At 27.2% G+C, this 20,282-nt stretch overlaps 1 protein-coding gene across 1 annotated transcript in view; it reads left to right on the top strand.

Annotated features, from left to right (window-relative positions):
* Window positions 1-18,616, top strand: part of LOC119679018 (formin-binding protein 1-like) — a 74,801-nt gene extending 56,185 nt beyond the window's left edge. The window contains exons 3-4 of the mRNA XM_038091160.1: window positions 11,193-11,308; window positions 18,562-18,616. Of these exons, the coding sequence (XP_037947088.1) occupies window positions 11,193-11,308; window positions 18,562-18,616 (171 nt within the window). The remainder of the gene's footprint in view (window positions 1-11,192; window positions 11,309-18,561) is intronic.
* The last annotated feature ends 1,666 nt before the right edge of the window (window positions 18,617-20,282 follow it).

The raw sequence follows: 20,282 nt of genomic DNA, 5'->3' as shown, positions 1-20,282 counted from the left end.
ATGACACTAGTACTCCTTTAATATTTAATCGGAAAGATCTGAATGTGATTATGAAAAAAGGATTGATAACAATCATTATAACAAGTTCATATGTAGTTAATATATAATAAACTATGTAATAATATAGTTTTTATATTATACCTGCTCGTTAGTTATTGGTTCTATTTTTTATATATACAATAAACTCGGCTTTCTGTAATTAATTAAAAAAGGCGTTAAATTATATATATTGCGTTAAGTATTAAATAAAACAATAAATTAAATAGGAATTGAATATTGCAAAATTTTATGTATATTATTCTTATGAATATTTTTTATATAATCTATCTTGTCTTAATTGTATGATATGAAGTACATACAAAAATTATTCAAAAAGAAATATATATTCAATTCATTCATAATAAAATTAATTTTATTAGATCATATCTGTAGTCCCATAGCTGGACCTAAACAATAGCACAGTAAAGAGTTGATTGTTATTATTGTCTTTGTCATTGCCGCTATTTACACACAATAATACTATAAAAATATCTCATACACTGTTATTGATGTCACATTGAATCAATTTCATTTTCATCGATTGTTTCTTTATTCGATTTACTGTGGAACTATTGTCGATAAATTTGTCACGATTTAATGTCATTTAACACTTTTAGTTTTTATTTTATTCTATAACAATTTTTTCTCTTAATGATTTTAACTCTTCATAACTTACATGCCTATATAATTTAATTGAATTTTTTTTCCGGCAGTTCATATACTCACTTCTCCCCCCCCTATAATTTATTATTACGGTTTTTATAATTTCATTTAATTTCCTCGTCTTGTGCGTTAAATTGTTCATATACGTAATTTTTTTACAAATTTATTTGTCTGTTAGACGCGTTGACGATAAAATTTATTGATGAGTGTTGGCGTGGCCCAACAGTGATCTTATCGAAGGAAAGTGTGAAGACTCCACTGTGATTCTTGAAGTTTTTCAGTATAAAAAAGTGCCTGAACGTGCCTAAGTCGGTAAATTTTTGAACGCCTTTTATTTATTTACGTTTATTTATGTTTATTACAATTTTTTTTTTTTACATTTTAATAGGTGAAAGTGTTACCAAACATTTTCGATAATTTATTTTATTTTTCGTATATTTCTTTCTGCTCTTGAAATGGTTTAATTTGTGTTTGCTTTTGTTTGACATGATTTAGGTGCCTTTTTTAATTAATAATATATCATATCTTGGGCCACTGCTAATTATTAATTAAGCAACAGGATTGGCCTGCGTTGCTTCCCTTCCATGAAGTTATTTGTCAAAAATTTGAAGGTCTTCTTGGGCGTGGATTATGAACATTTAAATTTATGTGCCGATAATATATTGTGAATTTGATTTATGATAGAGTAGGCAACACGTGGTGGATCATTGAAACATTTTTTTTATTCAAGCTAAAAAAACTTTTAATATTACCATAAAAAGTTCTTAAAGAGATTTTTTCTTAATACTTAATACTCTGGAAAAAACGAAATAACACTAAAATCTTAGGACCAATGGCAATGTAAAAATGTAAATTATTTTTTTATATAAAAACAAAATTTTTCAATTTTTAACATATTTGCTCCCTTAATTGGTTTTGATTGGATGTTTAATTGAATAACAATTTGACATTCAATTCGTATATATAATATTTATCTGAGGTGCTAGTCATATAGACGTAATCTTTTTTTTTCTTCTCATATATGCTTGTAATATTTTTCGTTTTTTTTATATACAATATAGAATAGTTGTATACATTATAAATATAAAATTCTCAACGTTGTTTATTAGAGAAATTAGGTAATGACTTCATTATGTAGTAAATATTTTTATATTTTAATCAAATGCAATTTAATAAACATTGAGTTGTTTTATTTTAACTTAATACCTATAAGAATTTGGCAACAAAATTAGAAGGAAGGGTTATAGACCAATGTTTTGTTGGTGATTTTAAAAAGGACGAATAATATTTAGAGCACTAAATATTAGGTATAGGATGGCTTGTTTTGTTTAGTGAGAAAGCCATTTATGAACTTTACAAACTAATATTGTAGTACATGAGCAAAGATTGTTTATGGAAAAAGTGAAAGATACTGTTCGTCTTTCTACTAATTACCGTATTTGTTACTCGTAATATTGAATATATAATATTGCTTATCCCATACCCTGAATTTCTTATATATGTTTTTTTTTTGTATTTAATTCTACATATCTCTTTAATAATTTTCGAAAAAGCGGACTGGTTTCTGCAATGTTATTTGCTGGAGTTCAAGAACTTTCTCTATAGCAACGCAATTTACTCAGCGAAGAGCAGAATTCTACTTAATCTGAACAAATCAGATTTAAAAATCATGATTGGAGTGATAACCTATCACTGGCCACAAAAAATAAATCCACAAATCATAGTGGTTAAACGTTAATCTGGAACAAATTAAAACCTTTCTGGGTTCTTTTGAAGTGAAAGAAATCCTTAAGTAATATAAATAGGACAGCAAAGCATAGCATTCATTGATAGATGCAGTATCATTTACAACTAATGTTCAAGCCCACCAAATACTAATAATAATAATATGGCGTTACGATGAAAATCAAAATCCTGAAATATTTATCTAATATTAAAATAATTATCTTTTCACACTTTCATTTTAAGCCACAATTAAAATCAATATTATATATTAAATTTTTGTTTGTTATTAATATTTTACAGATCTCTAAGATTTATTTATAAAAACTTGTATTATCAGATTTTGAACATTTGCTTTGCTTTTGCTAAACAAGTTGCGCTCGAGAGTTCAATTGAAAAATCAAAGTAAATTATTACCTTCCGTCCTGTTGTTAAATTTTGTAATAATTGTTAACAATGTTGAATTTCTTGACGCCATTAGTGTCGATATGCAGTTTAACTACTGAGCCACATACATTTCTGAGTTCGATATCAACTTACTTATTACAGCATTAATCCATTTTAACCGCAAGCTGCACTTTTCATATTTCCTTGGGGGCAAAAATAGGTTGTGCAATTGAATGAAGCGCGTGCATTGGTAATAGTAGGACGCCACAATTTTCGCTACAGATTTATCTTATAGATAAATTAACAATTTGTTTTTGAATTAAGTATTTTTATCAGGTTTCTATGTCAGTGCGGTAATTGCTTTCAAAGGAAATCTTAATTGCTAACGAAGTCATTTTCTTTGCAAGCAACTTGTCAATTGCAACAAATAATTATTGTGTTGCAACTGCAATAAACATATGAGGAATGTATATTGTCTATGCATTTATATATATGTATAATTTTAAAATGAAATTTTGTGAAACTCCATTCATGGTGGTTAACTTGTTAAAATTTGTAAATATTTTGTTCATTTATAATTTGAGTATAAAAAGCGCGTTTCTGGTTTAGCACGTAAATGGGTTACAAAATATTTTACATATATTAAATATTTTACATATTTTTTATGCATTAATTATTTCGCAAAATTGGGCGTAAATGAGGTTATGCTATGTGCTTTGCTTTAATACTATGTCTATTAAATAGTTTTGAATAGTTTTGTGAAAATATCAGTTCAGCTAAAATCTGGACATAGTTGATAATCAAACTACATAATTTTTAAAATTACATAAACGTATAATATTCTTAATAGGCCTCTTTAGTAAAATAAATTTTTAAGATATTTTACTCATACATAGTTTTTAACTCGTGGCTTTTATATTAATTAATTTTTGTTTTGTTATTTAATAAGTCAACTCATGCTTTCATTAATAGGTGCACAGTGTGCATATTTAACTATTTTTTTTATATTTATTTTTTTTTTTTTAAATAGATACGTTTATATTGTACGACTATTTTCTTCTACTTTTACCATTTTTGTTTTTAATTGCCAATTGTGCACTTTAATGTCTTTAAATCCGCCCACATTTTCACCCAACAAAATTATGAATTTTTGCTTAATATTGTTTACTTTACACTTATTTTTACTTTTCACTTGTTAAAACAATATCGAGCCTCTGCCGTTTGTAAGTCTAGGCTTTCACGGCAACGTTTACTAAGTTGTTTGGAAAATTTTCACACGTGTTTGTTGTAGTTTTTCTTTAAATTATTTGTTTTCGTGTAATTTGTTTAGTTGCTGCTGCCGAGATTATTAGATACGGCACCGGCACCAGTGGCACCAGTAGAAGGCAATGACAACCTGACAATCGCACACATCAAAATACTAAGTAAAGAGCATACGAGTATAAGCAAGTGTCATTCAGTCCGTTGATTTTCACCTTTGGTTGCCACTGTCTTGGCCGTGGAACGCACATTCCAAGCTAAGCTTAGTTTGCGCATGCGTTTCGCGTTTGGGTTTGGCTTGCTGCATTCATTATTGACTTAAGTAGTGAAAGTTTGACGTAACATTTCACGTATTCTAGTACGTTTGCATTTCAACGATTTTATGTTTAGAATTTCTAATTAACTTAAAAGTTATTAAAAATATTATGAAAAAAACTAAGTAATTAACGAAGTAAGCAAATTGAGAAATTCTTAGACGAAAACAAAAAAAGAAAGACGTTAAGCAATATGTAAAATAACTGGAAAATGTTAATTATTTCAGAACTACTAATTCTAAGTTTCAAATATATTTTAAATATATTTTAAATAAACAAAATTTTATTATCACAGCAACTAGTGATGGCTAATCAACAAAGCCGTTTACATCGATTGACTTAAAATTAGTTATCACTATGGTTGGTTGGTTGGTTGGTTGCAGTGGCAGGTCATAAGATAACTTCAAAATGTACCTCAATTAGCGATTTTTCGCCATTTTGTTGCCACATTCCCCGCAAGAACCCTAGTATAGAAGAGTAGAGACTAAATCCATCCCACTGAATTTAGGTAATTTAATAGGTCTTTCATCTTCACCATTGAGCAGTCTGATAAACTATCACAAAAGTATTTTCCTAAAAACCTATAGTTATCACTATATTCTATTGAGTATTATTGAGCGTGCGTAAATGTTTTTTACGTTTCAATCTTCTTTTTAAGCGTTTTAAATAAAGTATTAATTAATTCATTTGAAAGAAAAAAAATTAAAGCTTTCAATATGTGCACTATTCAATTTTTAACATCTAAGTACATAAATATTTAAATATTAAAATAATATTATTAATAAAATATAGTATAAATACATATAATAAATAATATAATGTTAATATATTAAATATCTAAAAATAGTATTAAATTCTTAAGATAACATAACCGCAACAAAATGCGGTAGAGTTCAAGTTGCGAATAGAATCTTTACTCATACAACGCTTTTCATATATAAAATTCTATACAAATTTAAATAAAAACTGCATGTAAGCACTGCATGTACCGTCAAAACTTTTCTCTGTAAATTAGTAATATTGTATTGTGTTACCATTCTCGATTTTTTCATGATTTGGTACTCCTATGTTCACATTAGCTGTTTGCTAATGTATATAAAATTGTTGTTATTAGAAACAATGTTGCCAACGCAACGATCCAATCTCTAAAGTCCATGTTATGTAGACTGTCACAAGCATGTCAAAATTGGCTCTTCGAGCTATGACGAAGTACTTTTACTATTACTTTTGTACTTTATAGTTGTGCCTTAATTTAAAAGGAAATGATCACTTTCAGTTTGACAAAATAACCAGCAAGAAATTACACATTGAGGCTGCAAAAGTGTTAATTTATTATTATATTTTTTTATAATAATTGTTAACAGTATTTATAAAATTATACGCCATTCCTTAAAATAGGAAAGTGTAAGAATTACACATTTTATTATATTTTATATTTAGATTTTTTCCTCAAAACTTATTAAAATTGTAGTAATTTGCTCCTAAAAGGTGCAAATTCTGATATTTATTACTGCACAACACTGCTTTTGCCTAAGTGACGAGGGCACAGATAGCATCGGCTATAATCACTTTCGCCCAATATATGAAAAGAAGTACCAAAATTGGTATTTTTCTTCCTTATGGTACTCTGGTACTCGTTTTTAGAAAATGGTACTTTTCTTCCGTATGGTACTCTAGTACTCGTTTTTAGAAAATGGTACTTTATTGAAACGTGAACTTTATTGTACATATTATAATATTATCCAATTAAATTTATTTATAGATGCAATTGTGCACTATGAAACTAATATAATTTTATGTATTGATTTAGTAAAAATGTTGCGAGTGCAAAAGGTAAAAGCTAATTTCGATCGGAATGGATTTTTTGATCTTAAATAATATTGTGTTATGCAAAGGACTAAAAAAGATATGGTCAGTAAAAGATAGTTCGATTATTTGAATAATAATTTAGTTATGGATAAAAAGATTTATACTGTTCCATATCTTCTGTACATTTTATATATATGTCATTTTCTTATTAAAAGACAATAGCAAAAAATTAGTCCTTTTTTTTGTACAGAAATGGTATCTTTTTGACCCATTTGGTTTGAAAAAAAAATTTGATGGAATTTGAACCGACATATTGTTTTTTTTTCAATCTCAATTTTTTAATTTGCTTTGAAAACAACAACAATTTAGCTCATGATGTGCCCGAGACACCCTGTATAACGTGGTCATAAGAAAACTGTCTTTATAAATTTTCTTTTTATATTTTTCGATACCATTAGCTCATACTTTTTTAATGTTAAGACCGTGTGCGAGTTCAAGTAAATTGATGGTAAATTAAGGTTAATAGTAAATAATTTTGGTATTTATTTTATTTTATAATGTTGGTATTTATCAGAATTTCGAGTAGGGTAAATTAGATAAAAATTAGGTAAATTAGGTGTTATCATTGTGAAATGTTTATAAGATGTTTAATAAATAAATAAAAAAATTTGAAAACTTTTGACCAAAAATAAAAAATAAATGCAATAAATAAATATATTTAAATATAATAATATTTAAATAATAATATAAATATTTATATTTAGGAAATTTCAATTTATTTTACCTCAATTTGCTTGAACTCGCATACAGCCTAAGGATGATTTTAGTTGTATAAATTTTTCTTTTTTTTATTCGATATGTTATTGAACTAAATCCATTTATGTATATTATATATATTTAATTTGTGTCAATAAAATAATCGTTTCAAATTATGCAAATTATACAAGCACTTGTACTTGTAAATGGAGACCTTCAATCTTCTGTTTAGATTTGTTTTTAATACAATCGCCGAATTTACAAAGTCAAAATGTTTGGTAAAACATATTAAATAAAATCTTATTTAAAAATCATCTGGCGTTTATGTGAGCCCCGAAGCAAAATCGAAAGACCTAAAAAACGTAAACTTAACAAATAAAATTAAATAATTTTAAATAAAATAAGAAATAAAAAATTATAAAAACAAGAGGAACACCACTAATTGCATAATTCACAACAATTTGTTATTTATCGCGATGCGCGCGGGATTTAAACGTCAAAATACGCAACATGGTTGATGTTAATGACGATGAAGTTGTAGATAATGAAGTTAATGATAATTATCTGTTGGTTGAAGTCAATACGTAATTGCGGTACGCCGTAGCTGCGCATGCAAATTGTTTATTTTGCGCATGCTTAACGCAACTAAGTACCGAACTCCTCAATTGTATTTAGCGAAGGCGAATCTCGAAGATTGCGTAGTTACTTGGCATTTTTATTTGTGGGAGGCAGCAGCAGCGGCAGCAGCAGCAACACAACACAACACAACACTAATTCGTTTATTTTGTTTGGGCTACAATACTAAAACCCAAAAATAAAGCCTCAATTGAATATTGTAATTTGTTAAAGATTGACATACTAACGGTTACAGCAATAATAGAGGAAAGAAAAAAGAAGAAAAAAGATACACACGATGTTGCAGATAGAAAATACAAAATCAGAGCAACACGTTTTTAATGTTGCCAATGAATGTTTACTTTTACATGAAAATAAAAATACTACGAATTTGGCACATAAAGCTCAATGCACTATGCGTCATTATGTCATAAGATTGTGGCGGTGTGAGTGCGAGTGCGTATCTGTGTGAACGCCGCATTTTTAGTAGATACAAAGTGTCGCAAGTATTTCGTATTTCTTTAGACAACTTAAAATGAAGTCGAAAATAAAATTAAAATTTTCTTATTGTTGTGCTGTTGATGCTTTAAAGACCGAAATGCGAACAGGTTGTTTTGTTTGCTTTCTAAGCAATTTTTTTTTTTTGAACATTTTTACATATAATTTTTTGCTTTTTTGTTTATTTAATTTTGTTTTTTTAATCATTATGTTTAAACATATGGTTGAGATATTGTTTCAATTTGTTTGTTTTTTTAATTCTTATAATTTTTATAATTTGCTGTAAATTAAAATTGTAATTATTTTTGATTTTATAGCTACTTTTATGAGAAAATATGTTTTCACAATATAAAGATTGAAAAAAAAATATAATTTCTTATAGAAATAATTAATTCACGGCAGCCCAAAACTTTTTAATTTATGAAATATAAAAGTTGTGTATTTGTTTGCCAAGTATAATACTATAAAGTCGGTTTTTTTTTAATATTTTAAGTTTTATTTCCTATGTTGTATTTTGTATATCTCTACACATGTTTCGGCAAATTCGCCTTTGCCTTCATCAGGAGCATTCCTAATATTAATATTATCATCCTATTATACTATACTTGATAAATTATATTTAAGTTTTCAAAAGAACTACTTATGAATACCTAACAGAAAAATTATAGAAACATCTGAAGAATTTCGACATCTCCATAAAAATCAAATGCTTGGCATGATTACCAAATGAAAACATTCTATTTAGTATATTTTTATATAATATAAGTAGAAATACTAATTTAAACAACGGTTTATGATTTCGTTCTAATATAAACATAGCAAGTGAATTTGTTAATAAAACTTTCACAGCAAAGTAACAAAACTCAAGAAAAATGTGCGAATATAAAAGTCAAGTACGGCTTTGGGTCAGTTGGTTAAGGTGCGCTGACTCTATGCTTTAAATTTGGTAGGACACGAGTCTTTTTCTTGGTACTTGCAGTCTCAAATTACGAGTAATTAAATAGAAGAATTATTTCCAACACCACTGATGATGGATATTTGGCAATACTCGAAACAGCTGTATGGTCAGCCAAAAATTCAATTAATTAAAATAATATAAAATCAATTTTGGTTCTTGTAGTTCAATACTGTTCAAAAAACCTCTTTAATTTATATAAATAATATTTGGTATATTACTAATACTAAAATTGTTCTATACAAACAGAAGAATTATAGAAACATCTGAAGAATTTCGATAAATGTCGGTCTTCATAAAATAATATGTTGTGATTACTAAATAAGAGCATTTTATTTAGTATATTTTATTATAATACAATTAGATATATTAATTTAAACAAATAATATTTTTACAACTGACTCTATAATTTTTCAAATTACGACATATTAAATTAAGTGACAACTGTTGAGCACATGAATATGCAGACAGGATATCGTACGTAGGATATCTGTAGAAATAGTCGGAGAATATCTCTATATCTGTAGATTTGTTACAGTATATACTAGGCGCAACAATAAGTTTACAGATCGCAAAAAAGAATGGTATTTGAATGTCATTAATCAAGCAGAAGAAATTAAATAAAACCTCTTGTCATTTCATTAAATATAGTAAGTAATATTTTATTTTAAGCATTGGATTTTTATTTTAAGCATTGAATCTTCAATTTTCACTACTGTCTTTAATTTCAACTACTGTCTTCAACTACTGTCTTCAACTACTGTCTTCAACTACTTTCTTCAACTACTGTCTTAAAATACTGTCTCTTCAACTACTTGTGACAAAGTGATAACAAAAAAAAGCAGTAGTACGCAATTGATGCTGATTTGCAGGCGTCTGATCTATGTTCGAGTAGCATCAGTCGAAACAGAGAAATGTAGAAATCCACGGCTCCTCTAAAAGATGATAAAAGCAAATATGATTTTTATTTTCGTCTGTTAATCCAAATGTTAACAACAGTGTTAAGTGTTATATGACTGTATATTAATTAAAATTTTAACAATTCAAAATATTCTTCTGAAAGTAATAATTTTAGCACAGAGAGTATATGTATTCCCGTTTTAAATGATTCATATATTAAAAAATCTATTTATTATCTATACATTTTATTCGATAAATGTATATTCAATTTCTACTTCCGTTTGTGTGATTTATCAGTTAATGTAGAAACCAAATAAAATTTTGATCCAAAAAATTAAAACGATATTTTTAATTGAAAATTTTATCTATTCTCAATTTGAACTTCTTTATTAAAGAAAATTTTCTTAAATACAAATTCGCAGTTTCTTTTAATTTAAACGCAATTAATTGTTTTATTTATTTTTTTTAATTATTCTTATCTCATGAATAACGAAGAAATTAATTTAGCACAATTAGATACAAACTGGAAAGAGTTGGATTCAAAAACAAAAGCATACCAACAAAATTTGCTATGCTATTTTTGTTTATATACTCGAAAATATATTTGAAAATATTTTAGAAAAAGTCAAAAGAAAATCAAAATAAAGTTTTAAGGAAAATCTTTTTTATTTTTGCTTAATATTATAACGCGTTATTTGAAAATACGCGTTATTTGAAAATTATGACTAAAAGATGTGCATTTGATGGAAAATTTTATTTTTATATTACTTATAATTCATATAAGACGTACAGGGTGTTTATTTATAAAAGTGACCAACAATGTATATTTATAAATAATATAAATATATTTATTGTTGTTGTATATACAATTCGTTAATACATATGCTTCTGCTTATAACATCTGTTAAATATTAAAATATGGCAGCTAAAAATCATTACATAATAAAATATATTTATAATTAAACTAGAGTCGGTGGATTTTTAATTTTATATATAAAATATTTTATTTTTTACTGAATACAGCCAAGAATACTGGTTTCGATTTTATCAATTCATTCATCATGATACAGTGAGTGTATGATAGATTAGTACACATCTAATTAGAAACTAATTTAATAAGCAAGCGCATACATCAGATGTTTATATCTTTTTATATATTTGTGATATAAATAGTGGTTATTACGAATAACGAGTTCAGTAACTAGTTACTGATATATTTTTTATAATTTAAAAATGATATAATTTAATTTATTAATTTTTTCTTTATCTTGCAGGATCAATACGAAAACTTATCAATACACACAAACAAAGGCATTGAATTTCTGGACAAATATGGCAATTTCATCAGAGATCGCTTAGCGATAGAATCAGAATATGCAGCGAAGTTGAGGTTAGTATTATTAAAAAAAATCAAATATATTATTTATTTAATCTATTAATAGAAAGTTTTCTATAATTCAGAAATTTATTTTGCAAAAAAAACGCCTTAAAAAGTTTTACAGAATGCCAGCAAAATAAATCAAATGATTTGTACAAACAGTAACGTTTATGTTTAAAAAAAGAATTAATTATTAATCAAGTATATTTATAAATATAGCTGTGGTTTATGAGTTTTAACTACTCATAGTATAGCAAGTATTTTGTTGTTTTAGATATAGTAACAAAACAATAAAACTCCAAATTGAAACAACGTAATTAAAGTGCGACATGAACTCAGTTTTAAATTTGACAGGGTTATATATCTGGCACTTTTTAAAATAATATACGGACAATTAAACCCATAAATATTTCTAAAGACCACTGTCGATAATTGTTTGAAAGTATCCAAAACTATAGTCACGTTTTTTAATCTTTTAATAAAACATTATTTAAATTACGAATTATGTATATGAAGTGTTATCTGTCATCCATTGTTGGTTGGCATATACAGAATATTGTAGAAACGTTTAATTTCTCCTACTGAAACCTTTGGTTTCCCATGGTTTTAAAGCAGATTCCAAATATTTTTTCGCGTTAAAAATTGGCATTAATCTTGACGCTACGATGTGTATGACAATCAATTATTATGATGACACAAACTATCATAATGTCCAATTTTTCATATAATACTTGTTAAATATACTTGTTTATTATACTTATTGATATTAATTAATAAGCCAATTTTTTTTATAGACATGACAGAACCTATATTGTTTTCTGTGTTTTCTTTTTCAAATCTTCAAATCTTTATTTCAAATCTGTAAAATCTGTATATTTGAAACTCCTCTTTAAGTATTTTTAAGTGTCTTAGGCATGTTCAGTCGTGATGCTATTTGTTTTCCAATGGTATCCCGAGGTGAGTTTGTGGTTTAAATGTTCCAAACTCGATTCTGCTGCAAAATTATTTTTCTACAAGCATCAACATACAACATTGCAAGTTTGATATAACATGGTTATAATTCGTGATCTAAGATATTCGTATATCGAATTCACATTAAACGCGATTCAGCGTAAATAAACCGGTATTATCACACACACGATATTCTATTATGAGTATTACAAAATTTTTGTTAGAAGACTAAAATGTATGAGTTTTCTCCCTAATGCATCCTTCTAAACAATAATAACATATCAGTTGTTATTAGGTGATACCATTATTGCTTAAAGTAAGAGCGGTTTAAAGTTGGTTTCTGAAATTCTGAAATACCAACTTTTTTTTATTAATTATTTTAAGCAATCTGCTAAATTTTAGGAACAATAATGGGTTTTGAAATTCAAATTCAATTCCTAACCGTCTGGTCGATCAAATTTCTTGATTTTGTGCAGTTTAATCTATTATAATTTAGGTATTAAAGTTATTTGAAGTTGCTTTCTTCAAAGTTTGGAATTTTGATGTTATACACATATGTAAAGAGTTTATTAAATACTAAAAACAAAATAGAAAATCTAATGTATTTGCCTCAATAAAAAGTGAATAACGGATTATTTTCTCCAAAAATATAATGATATATTTGTTCTATGAAATATTTACAATTAAATTATTGTATATATAATTAATATTAGTAATTAATGTATATATTCCTCTTAAAGAGATCGAATCACATTATTGTGAACAGTTTTTTACTTCAGAGTAATTTGGTAATCATTCCAAACTTGCTTTGTCCATAAATATTTTATTCAAATATCCAAAATTATGTCTTAAACGATTGCTTTGACAGAGTTGACCTGACCATATTAGTATTGCTCACATTTGTGCGAAAACATTGAATGGCGCCTTATGCTATAGAATGTATGGTCTTAAAATTAGCGAATCACAACAACTGGATATAGTAAAAAAGTTACTCATAACTCAGACAAGCCAACCAATCCCATATTTGGACCAGAACACAACGTTTCGCAGCAGCTGCAGCTGACACGATCATATGAAAAAAATTTATAATTATCACTTTATGGATATCTTTTGTCATTAGTTATAAATGTTCTCCTTTTTATATGTATGTGAAAATAAATTTTCTGTTTAAGTAACAAAATTCTTTGCAAAATGAGTGCAAGGTCATGTGGCACTGCTCTTTTTCAGTTATTTGTATGGTGCTGGGTCCGAAAAATTTTATAGCGCTACCGTTGATATATTTCACAAAGAGATAAACGCCTACATCTTGTGCTATTTCTTGTTGCATATATTAAACGTGCCTGCATATTAAACATTTTATCAAAATGTTTATTAAGAAGTCTTAATTTTTTTTTTAAACCAACTATTCAAAAATAAATTATTTAGTAAGTTCTTAATATTGCTTCCGTTCTAGAAGCATGTAATAGGCACTATAAATAGAAAAGCGTATCTTTACGAAATGTGATTTCTTTTTCTAATTTTAAGTGAATTAAGTGTTACCACATAAACTAGCAGAAATGCTGATATGAGTACTTTAATTTACTTACATACGTACTCACATCATGAATGTACTCACTGAAAGCTGTCAATCATTCACTTGATACTTAGTGATGTCGACCGCTCATGCCTTTTTGAAAATAGCAAGAAAAAAAATCATTGTAAATAAAAACGCTTAAGAAAATAATGTTAAAGTAAAAAACCAAAGGCCAATTTAATTTTGGTTGTTAACCTTCAAGTCCCCCTTCCGAAGTAGCTTTAGTAATTGACTTGAACATTCTCTTGCAACACGTTCAAGCGCAAGCTCAATTGCATTTGAGCTCGCGAATAAAGCGGCGGCTGACTTAACTGACTTAAAAATTAAATGCTCCGAATGGACCGAAACTAAGAATTACATTCGATATACTATCTCATTCATTATCAGAATAGTGTAAATGCTGTTTTGCATGGTAATTGTTTATTGTTGAGGTAAATTATTTAATTAACCAGAACTGATTAGGTTCGTGTTTATGTAAATAATTTTCAATTTGAAGGTTTATTCAAAAGTTTTTCAATTAATAATTAATTATTTATTGAATCGCATATATTGATATTATTTTGGTAATAAATTTCTGTGTAATATATTATGCCTTGATTTTAATACGAACGAAGGCAAAAAAGTAATAACAATTCCTTAAACGATATTTTGGTATCGAAAAGTAGTAAAACTTTTTAAAATTTTCATTCTTTCAAACTGTACTCTGTGTTTTCGATTCAATACAAAAAATCAGTAAAAAAAATCGATAGTATGTTAGTGCAGATAATCGGCCTTACTATCTTACCAAGATGGAGTTATCCGATATCATAGAAAACTGCCATAGCCAGAAAATGAGTGAAATTTTCTTATTTTTTTGTGATTACCCTCGTCGTCATTACCCTTTGCTCTGGTGGTTGGTTGGTTGGTTGCAGTGGCAAGCCATTAAATAACGTCCATGTACCTTAATTAGCGATTTTTCACCTTTTTGCTATCACATTCTTCGCAAGAACCCTAGTAAGAAAAGTAGAGACTAAATCCATCCCACTGAATTTAGATAATTTAATAGGTCTTTCATCTTCACCGATGAACAGTCTGATATTCTATCAAAGAAGTATCTTCCTAAGAACCTATATCACCTGGACGCTAAAGACGGGCATTCAAAGAGAAAATGTATTATGGTTTTTATTATAGGTGCACCGTGTTAATCTGGAAGTTGCACATAACTTAAGTGCTTTGCTTTTGCTATTGCCAAGTTGTAGATAGAAGAGGAAGGTACTTCTTTTATTAGAAGGAAAATTTTCTTGTAATTCTCTGATCCTTATACCTAATGCAAAATGTTTTCTGTTTAAATAAGTACAGTTGTAGTGACAAACATTTATTACAACACATATTATTTTATGCAAACTTCTAATATTCTTCGTGAATGTTAAAATTAAGGTTCTCTCAGTTTTTCTCATACATACTAATAATTTTTTTCCTTTACTTTATCTTTATGTTTTTTGAATAATTTTGTTTTTAATAATTGATGGCTCGTAGTTACATTATTTAGTGTTTGGTATGTGGAAGAACACTCGTAATATAAGTCAAAGACTAAATAAATAAGTGGAATGGACCACTTTCACTATTATATAATTATTGATCTAGTAATTGATCATTCTCTTGTTTTGAACCATAACTAGTTGATTGGTGGTCAAAATACTCATAACTGATAGAATAATTAATAAAATTTCACTGTCATATAAAAAAAGGAAATAATCTTATTTAAAATGAGATGTTCCATTTTCACATTATGTTACGGGCTCCAAATGTTTCCCTAGCTTTTATTTGTCTCTTTTGTATGTCTTATTGATAGTTGTTATCAGTTGATATGTAGACATCTAAATAAGAGAAGACATACTTAATATCTGTGATTTGACAAAGTCTGTAATACTTATATTAATTAATGTTTTTAGAATAGCATTCTTAACATGATTACTGCGCAATATAAAACATTTTGCCATCACTCTTTTTACTGCATAATATAAGTTTTTCTTCTATTTCAATGAAAATGAAATAATTTAATTTGTAATTTAATAGTTAAAATTGTTTTATTGTATAGCAAAACGGGTTTTTAATAACAAAAAGAATCCATGGCATTTCGTTCTGAACTGTTTTTGCGAATATATAATTTAAAGCAAAATCTTGTTATTAACTGTAGTATATAAATTTATTTTATCATAGCTTTGCGCTCTTTTCCAAAAAGAAATGGAAGAATTGCAAAGCTCTCATCTATTGAAGTAGCGCTACAAATCTTAGAAAACCTTTTTATGTAGACTTCGAAAAACTATTCCAAACTGATATTGGAAGCCTCATTAAATTCTCAAAAGAAATTATAGTAATATAAGCGATAAAGGTAGCTTTTGAATCAAGATTATCCGGATCACATAAATACTACAACATAAATTATTGGGAGAGGGGATTTTTTTTCCATTAGGCGTCTAACATAAGCTACCATATTGTATTTATTTAAAATTTATTTTTATATGTAATAACAGTTTTTTATTGCAGTCCAGATCAAAATTCATAAGTTCTTTCAATCGTCAAACTTATTTCAAACAATGTAGCTAAAAGTTAGAAGACTCATCTATGATAGTTTTCTGTTATGATCACCCATCATTCTGGATATTTTAATGGCCAAACTTATTATATATTCGTAGCTGAAAGTTAAACATTAATCCATAGATTTAATGTTTTAGAATTTTTGTTTCTCTAATTATTGTTGTGTTTTTTTTAAACACGTACAAGGTGTGTAAATATAAAGATAGAACAAATAAGATTTAAAAGCTGTTAGTACGAGGCGTGTTATAAAGTCCTTCAAATAGGGCTTGTCAGTGCTAAACAAACTTTTTGCGTTGTTATCTTAACCCACATTTATTTATTAAACCACTGAAATATATATGTAACATCAATCTTAATAAACTATCCTCATAAAAACTGACCTTTCTCAAAATGAAAGTAAACTTATTTAATTAAACTAAGTTATGAAATAACAAATTTTATAATTTTATTTAATTAAAAACTTATCAGCAATGGGTCGCCTATACACGCCTATAATTCTTAGTATTACATGTACGAATATAAGTTCCATTTGTTATGATTATATTGTAGTAATGCAAAGTTAAATATTTTTGCTAAATGTGAAATTTTTGCAATTAAACACACCTTTAGCAGTTACCGAAGCATGTGTATTCATTTGTCATTCTATTATTAATAGAATAAAAGTTCTCTAATGTTAGTCTGGAAAGTCGGCCTGTTGCTGATGTTCTCCTATTGAAGTTTCGTGTTAATATGTCTCACTTAAAACATACGTTAATAAATGGCACCAATTTGCTCGCACTCATAGAATCAGATAAATTATGTGCTGGCATTTGTGTGATGTTGTCTTTTGAAGAGCTGGTACCGACACTTTGCTGACACACTTTACACATGCGACACTTTTACACTTTTGTTTCTATTATTTCTATTATTTCTCTGCGCCCCTATTTACAATGGGTTAGTGCTAGCTAACGCCTCCCTCCATAAGCCACAACAACTTGTAATGTGATTATACCAAGGGGGTTTCATTTTACACATTGCCACAAATTTGTTGTGTTATGATTTGGTCAGTTTTAATTTTTAGTGTATTTTTCTGCTACTTGAGTAACTTACGAGTATAAGTACATCGCATTGAGGGTGAAAGTACTTTAGACTTTATTTCAAATTCTACTTTGCTTTAATTACATATTTATTTCTACACTTTGTATATCGTTTTACTTAAAGTGTCATTTCTCACAATCCGGAAACATTGTCAACTTATCTTATCAATCTTTGAATTATTTATTTTTTTTTTAATATTATTTTACTTTACTGAAGGTTTTCTTGCTCGAGATAACCGCAAGCAAGCCATCCACTAATCCGCAAATTGTTAAGATTGCAGCAACTCTTCATCTTGCAGTGATGATGAGATTTTTGAGATTTTCTCAAGCTCAAGTTAGCGTGTGACTTCAGTTGCCCTAAGTATATGCTAATCTGTAGTTTGTCATTTTGACTGCATAAAATGTTGTCTCCATTTGTATCTGATTTACTCATATACTATAACGACTCGAACATCATCATAAACATTTGTGGTGGCACTGTCGACTTCGCTCATCTAAGCTCCACTATAAACTTTGTTTTTATTTGCATTCAACTGAGTGCTTTTTTTACCTCACCATATAGCGGCGTTTATTGTGTATTTCAAGTGACTATGAATCTTACATATAAGAAATTCCCATGATTAAATCTGGTAGACCACAAAAATCTACAATTTCTGCAGTTAACTGCTGTATATTGTTTTCCATCTTCATAAATAAGTTCACTAAAAGTTGTCTACTTTCTATATCTCAACTAAAAATTATTATTTTTTTTCTATTATTATTATTGCGTTTATGCATTTTTAATAACTTTTTTGTTTTATGATGCTTTTTACATAGTAAAGATTTCATGTTCCATTAATTTTTTCTTAACTTTCAAAATCAAAACAAAAAAAAAATAAAACATTAAATACGTAACTCTGCATTGCAACACAAAAAGCAAAATAAAAAAAATATGAAAATATATAATTTAATTTATTTAAAAAATTAAATTTATTATTTAAATTAATTATTAGCATAAATTTCACTTAATTTGTTTTTATTGATATATAATAAAATTAATAAGTTTAATTAATTAATTTATTTTCTTTCTTCTCTTAACTGCTTCACAGACGACTAGTGAAAAACTATCAGCCCAAGAAAAAAGAGGAGGAAGATAATGAGTAAGTATTTATGCTAAATGGTTAAGTTAGCTATGTTAAAGATACAAATCTAATCATACATTTCAATTAATTATATTATGACAACATATTTAATTTCGAAATAAACGAAAAAAAAATCGGTTGCATATTGTTAAGCACGTATTTATTTTAGTTTATAATTTATTATTGGCTATTCGCCAATGTTTGAAAAATTTGGCTGCTATTTTCGTATTATTTTGAAAAAACCATGAAGCACAGTAATAAATTTATTTATATATAAAATATGTATAGATTTTATAAGTATAAGTACATAAATATACTTATTCTTATATATAAAAAACAAAAAAAACATATCTAAATAAGAATTGTAGTTGCATTTTAGTGCTTCCAGCTCAAAAAGCAGTATATTTTGTGTTCATATAAATTAACTTTAAGAAAATCTAAAGAAATAATCTTGTTTTGAAATATAATAAATAGAAATATAGCAGTCATATTTTTTATTTTATTAACAAGCATATGTTATTATATATATTACTATTATTAGAAGGGCGAATGTTATGTTGGGGCATATTAGAGAATATGCTCGCTCAGCGTCTAAGCTGGCAAGATTTTTACATACATTTTCATAAAATGAGGTTAGGTTACAAAATGATAAAAATTATTACATACAATTTATAGTTTTAAACATTCATTAAAAATTTATAATTTAAAATTTTTTTAGTCATCTTTTGAGTATTTATTTAACTTAATTTAGTTTTACATTTAGAAAAACAGATGGTTTATCTGTTTTCTTTGATCTTTATAAGTTCTGCATATTTCTTAATGTAATGTCACTGACTTAAAAAAGCATACAAATAATTATTCTCTATTTTATGTATAATTTATTTTCTACTACATTATTATAACTACTCATATTACTTCTCCTGAATGTTATTGAGAAATATATTATCTCATAAAATTATAAATTAGCATTTATTAGATTAGTTTGCCATCTTACTAGTGAAGAATTGGGGTTGTTACGTTAGCTTAGTTTAATAGCAAACTTTATTAATAGATTTTTTCAAAGTCAAACATAACGAAGAAGTTATTTTAAAATAGAAAATGCATAAATATGAGTAATGCATTGCATGACAAAAAACATATTCTTTTAAATTTCCATTTTTGTTTTCTCCCATTATTGTTACAGTGGTCCTCATTAGTGGTCCTTGGATCTTTTTTTAAATTTATATTGCTATATTGATTACTCTATATATTTCTTTGGCCAACACATATTTCTGCTCATTAAAATACTTATTAGAATATTCAATACTGCAGCATGATAAAGCAGTCATAGAAATAAATCGGAAGTATTTAGGTTAATATTTGTCTTAACGGGATACTGGACTATAGGACAGCATAAGTTAAGATCAAATCTGCTGTAGTGCGTGTTCGCCAACACTCGAACAGTACTTGTCTTGTTTATGTGTAAGCTTGTCCAGGCTTGCGCAGAACCAGACTTAAGCTCTTCGGCGTCCTACTCTTTAACATACTCAGTTATATTTCCAATATTTACATTGACTAGATTCTTACCATGAATGCGTCCGGCTGATTCTAATATACCTATCCTTCTACCCAATATTACGAGTGATCTGGAATTAAAATTAATTTCTTAACTAATTGTTGAGGACTCTTTCATCCTTTTATTTCATTTA

This window comes from Teleopsis dalmanni, chromosome 1 (assembly GCF_002237135.1).
Source record: "Teleopsis dalmanni isolate 2A chromosome 1, ASM223713v2, whole genome shotgun sequence".
NCBI lineage: Eukaryota > Metazoa > Arthropoda > Insecta > Diptera > Diopsidae > Teleopsis > Teleopsis dalmanni.
Note: the sequence above shows the minus strand (reverse complement) of the source record. Positions and strands in the feature narration are given on the sequence as shown.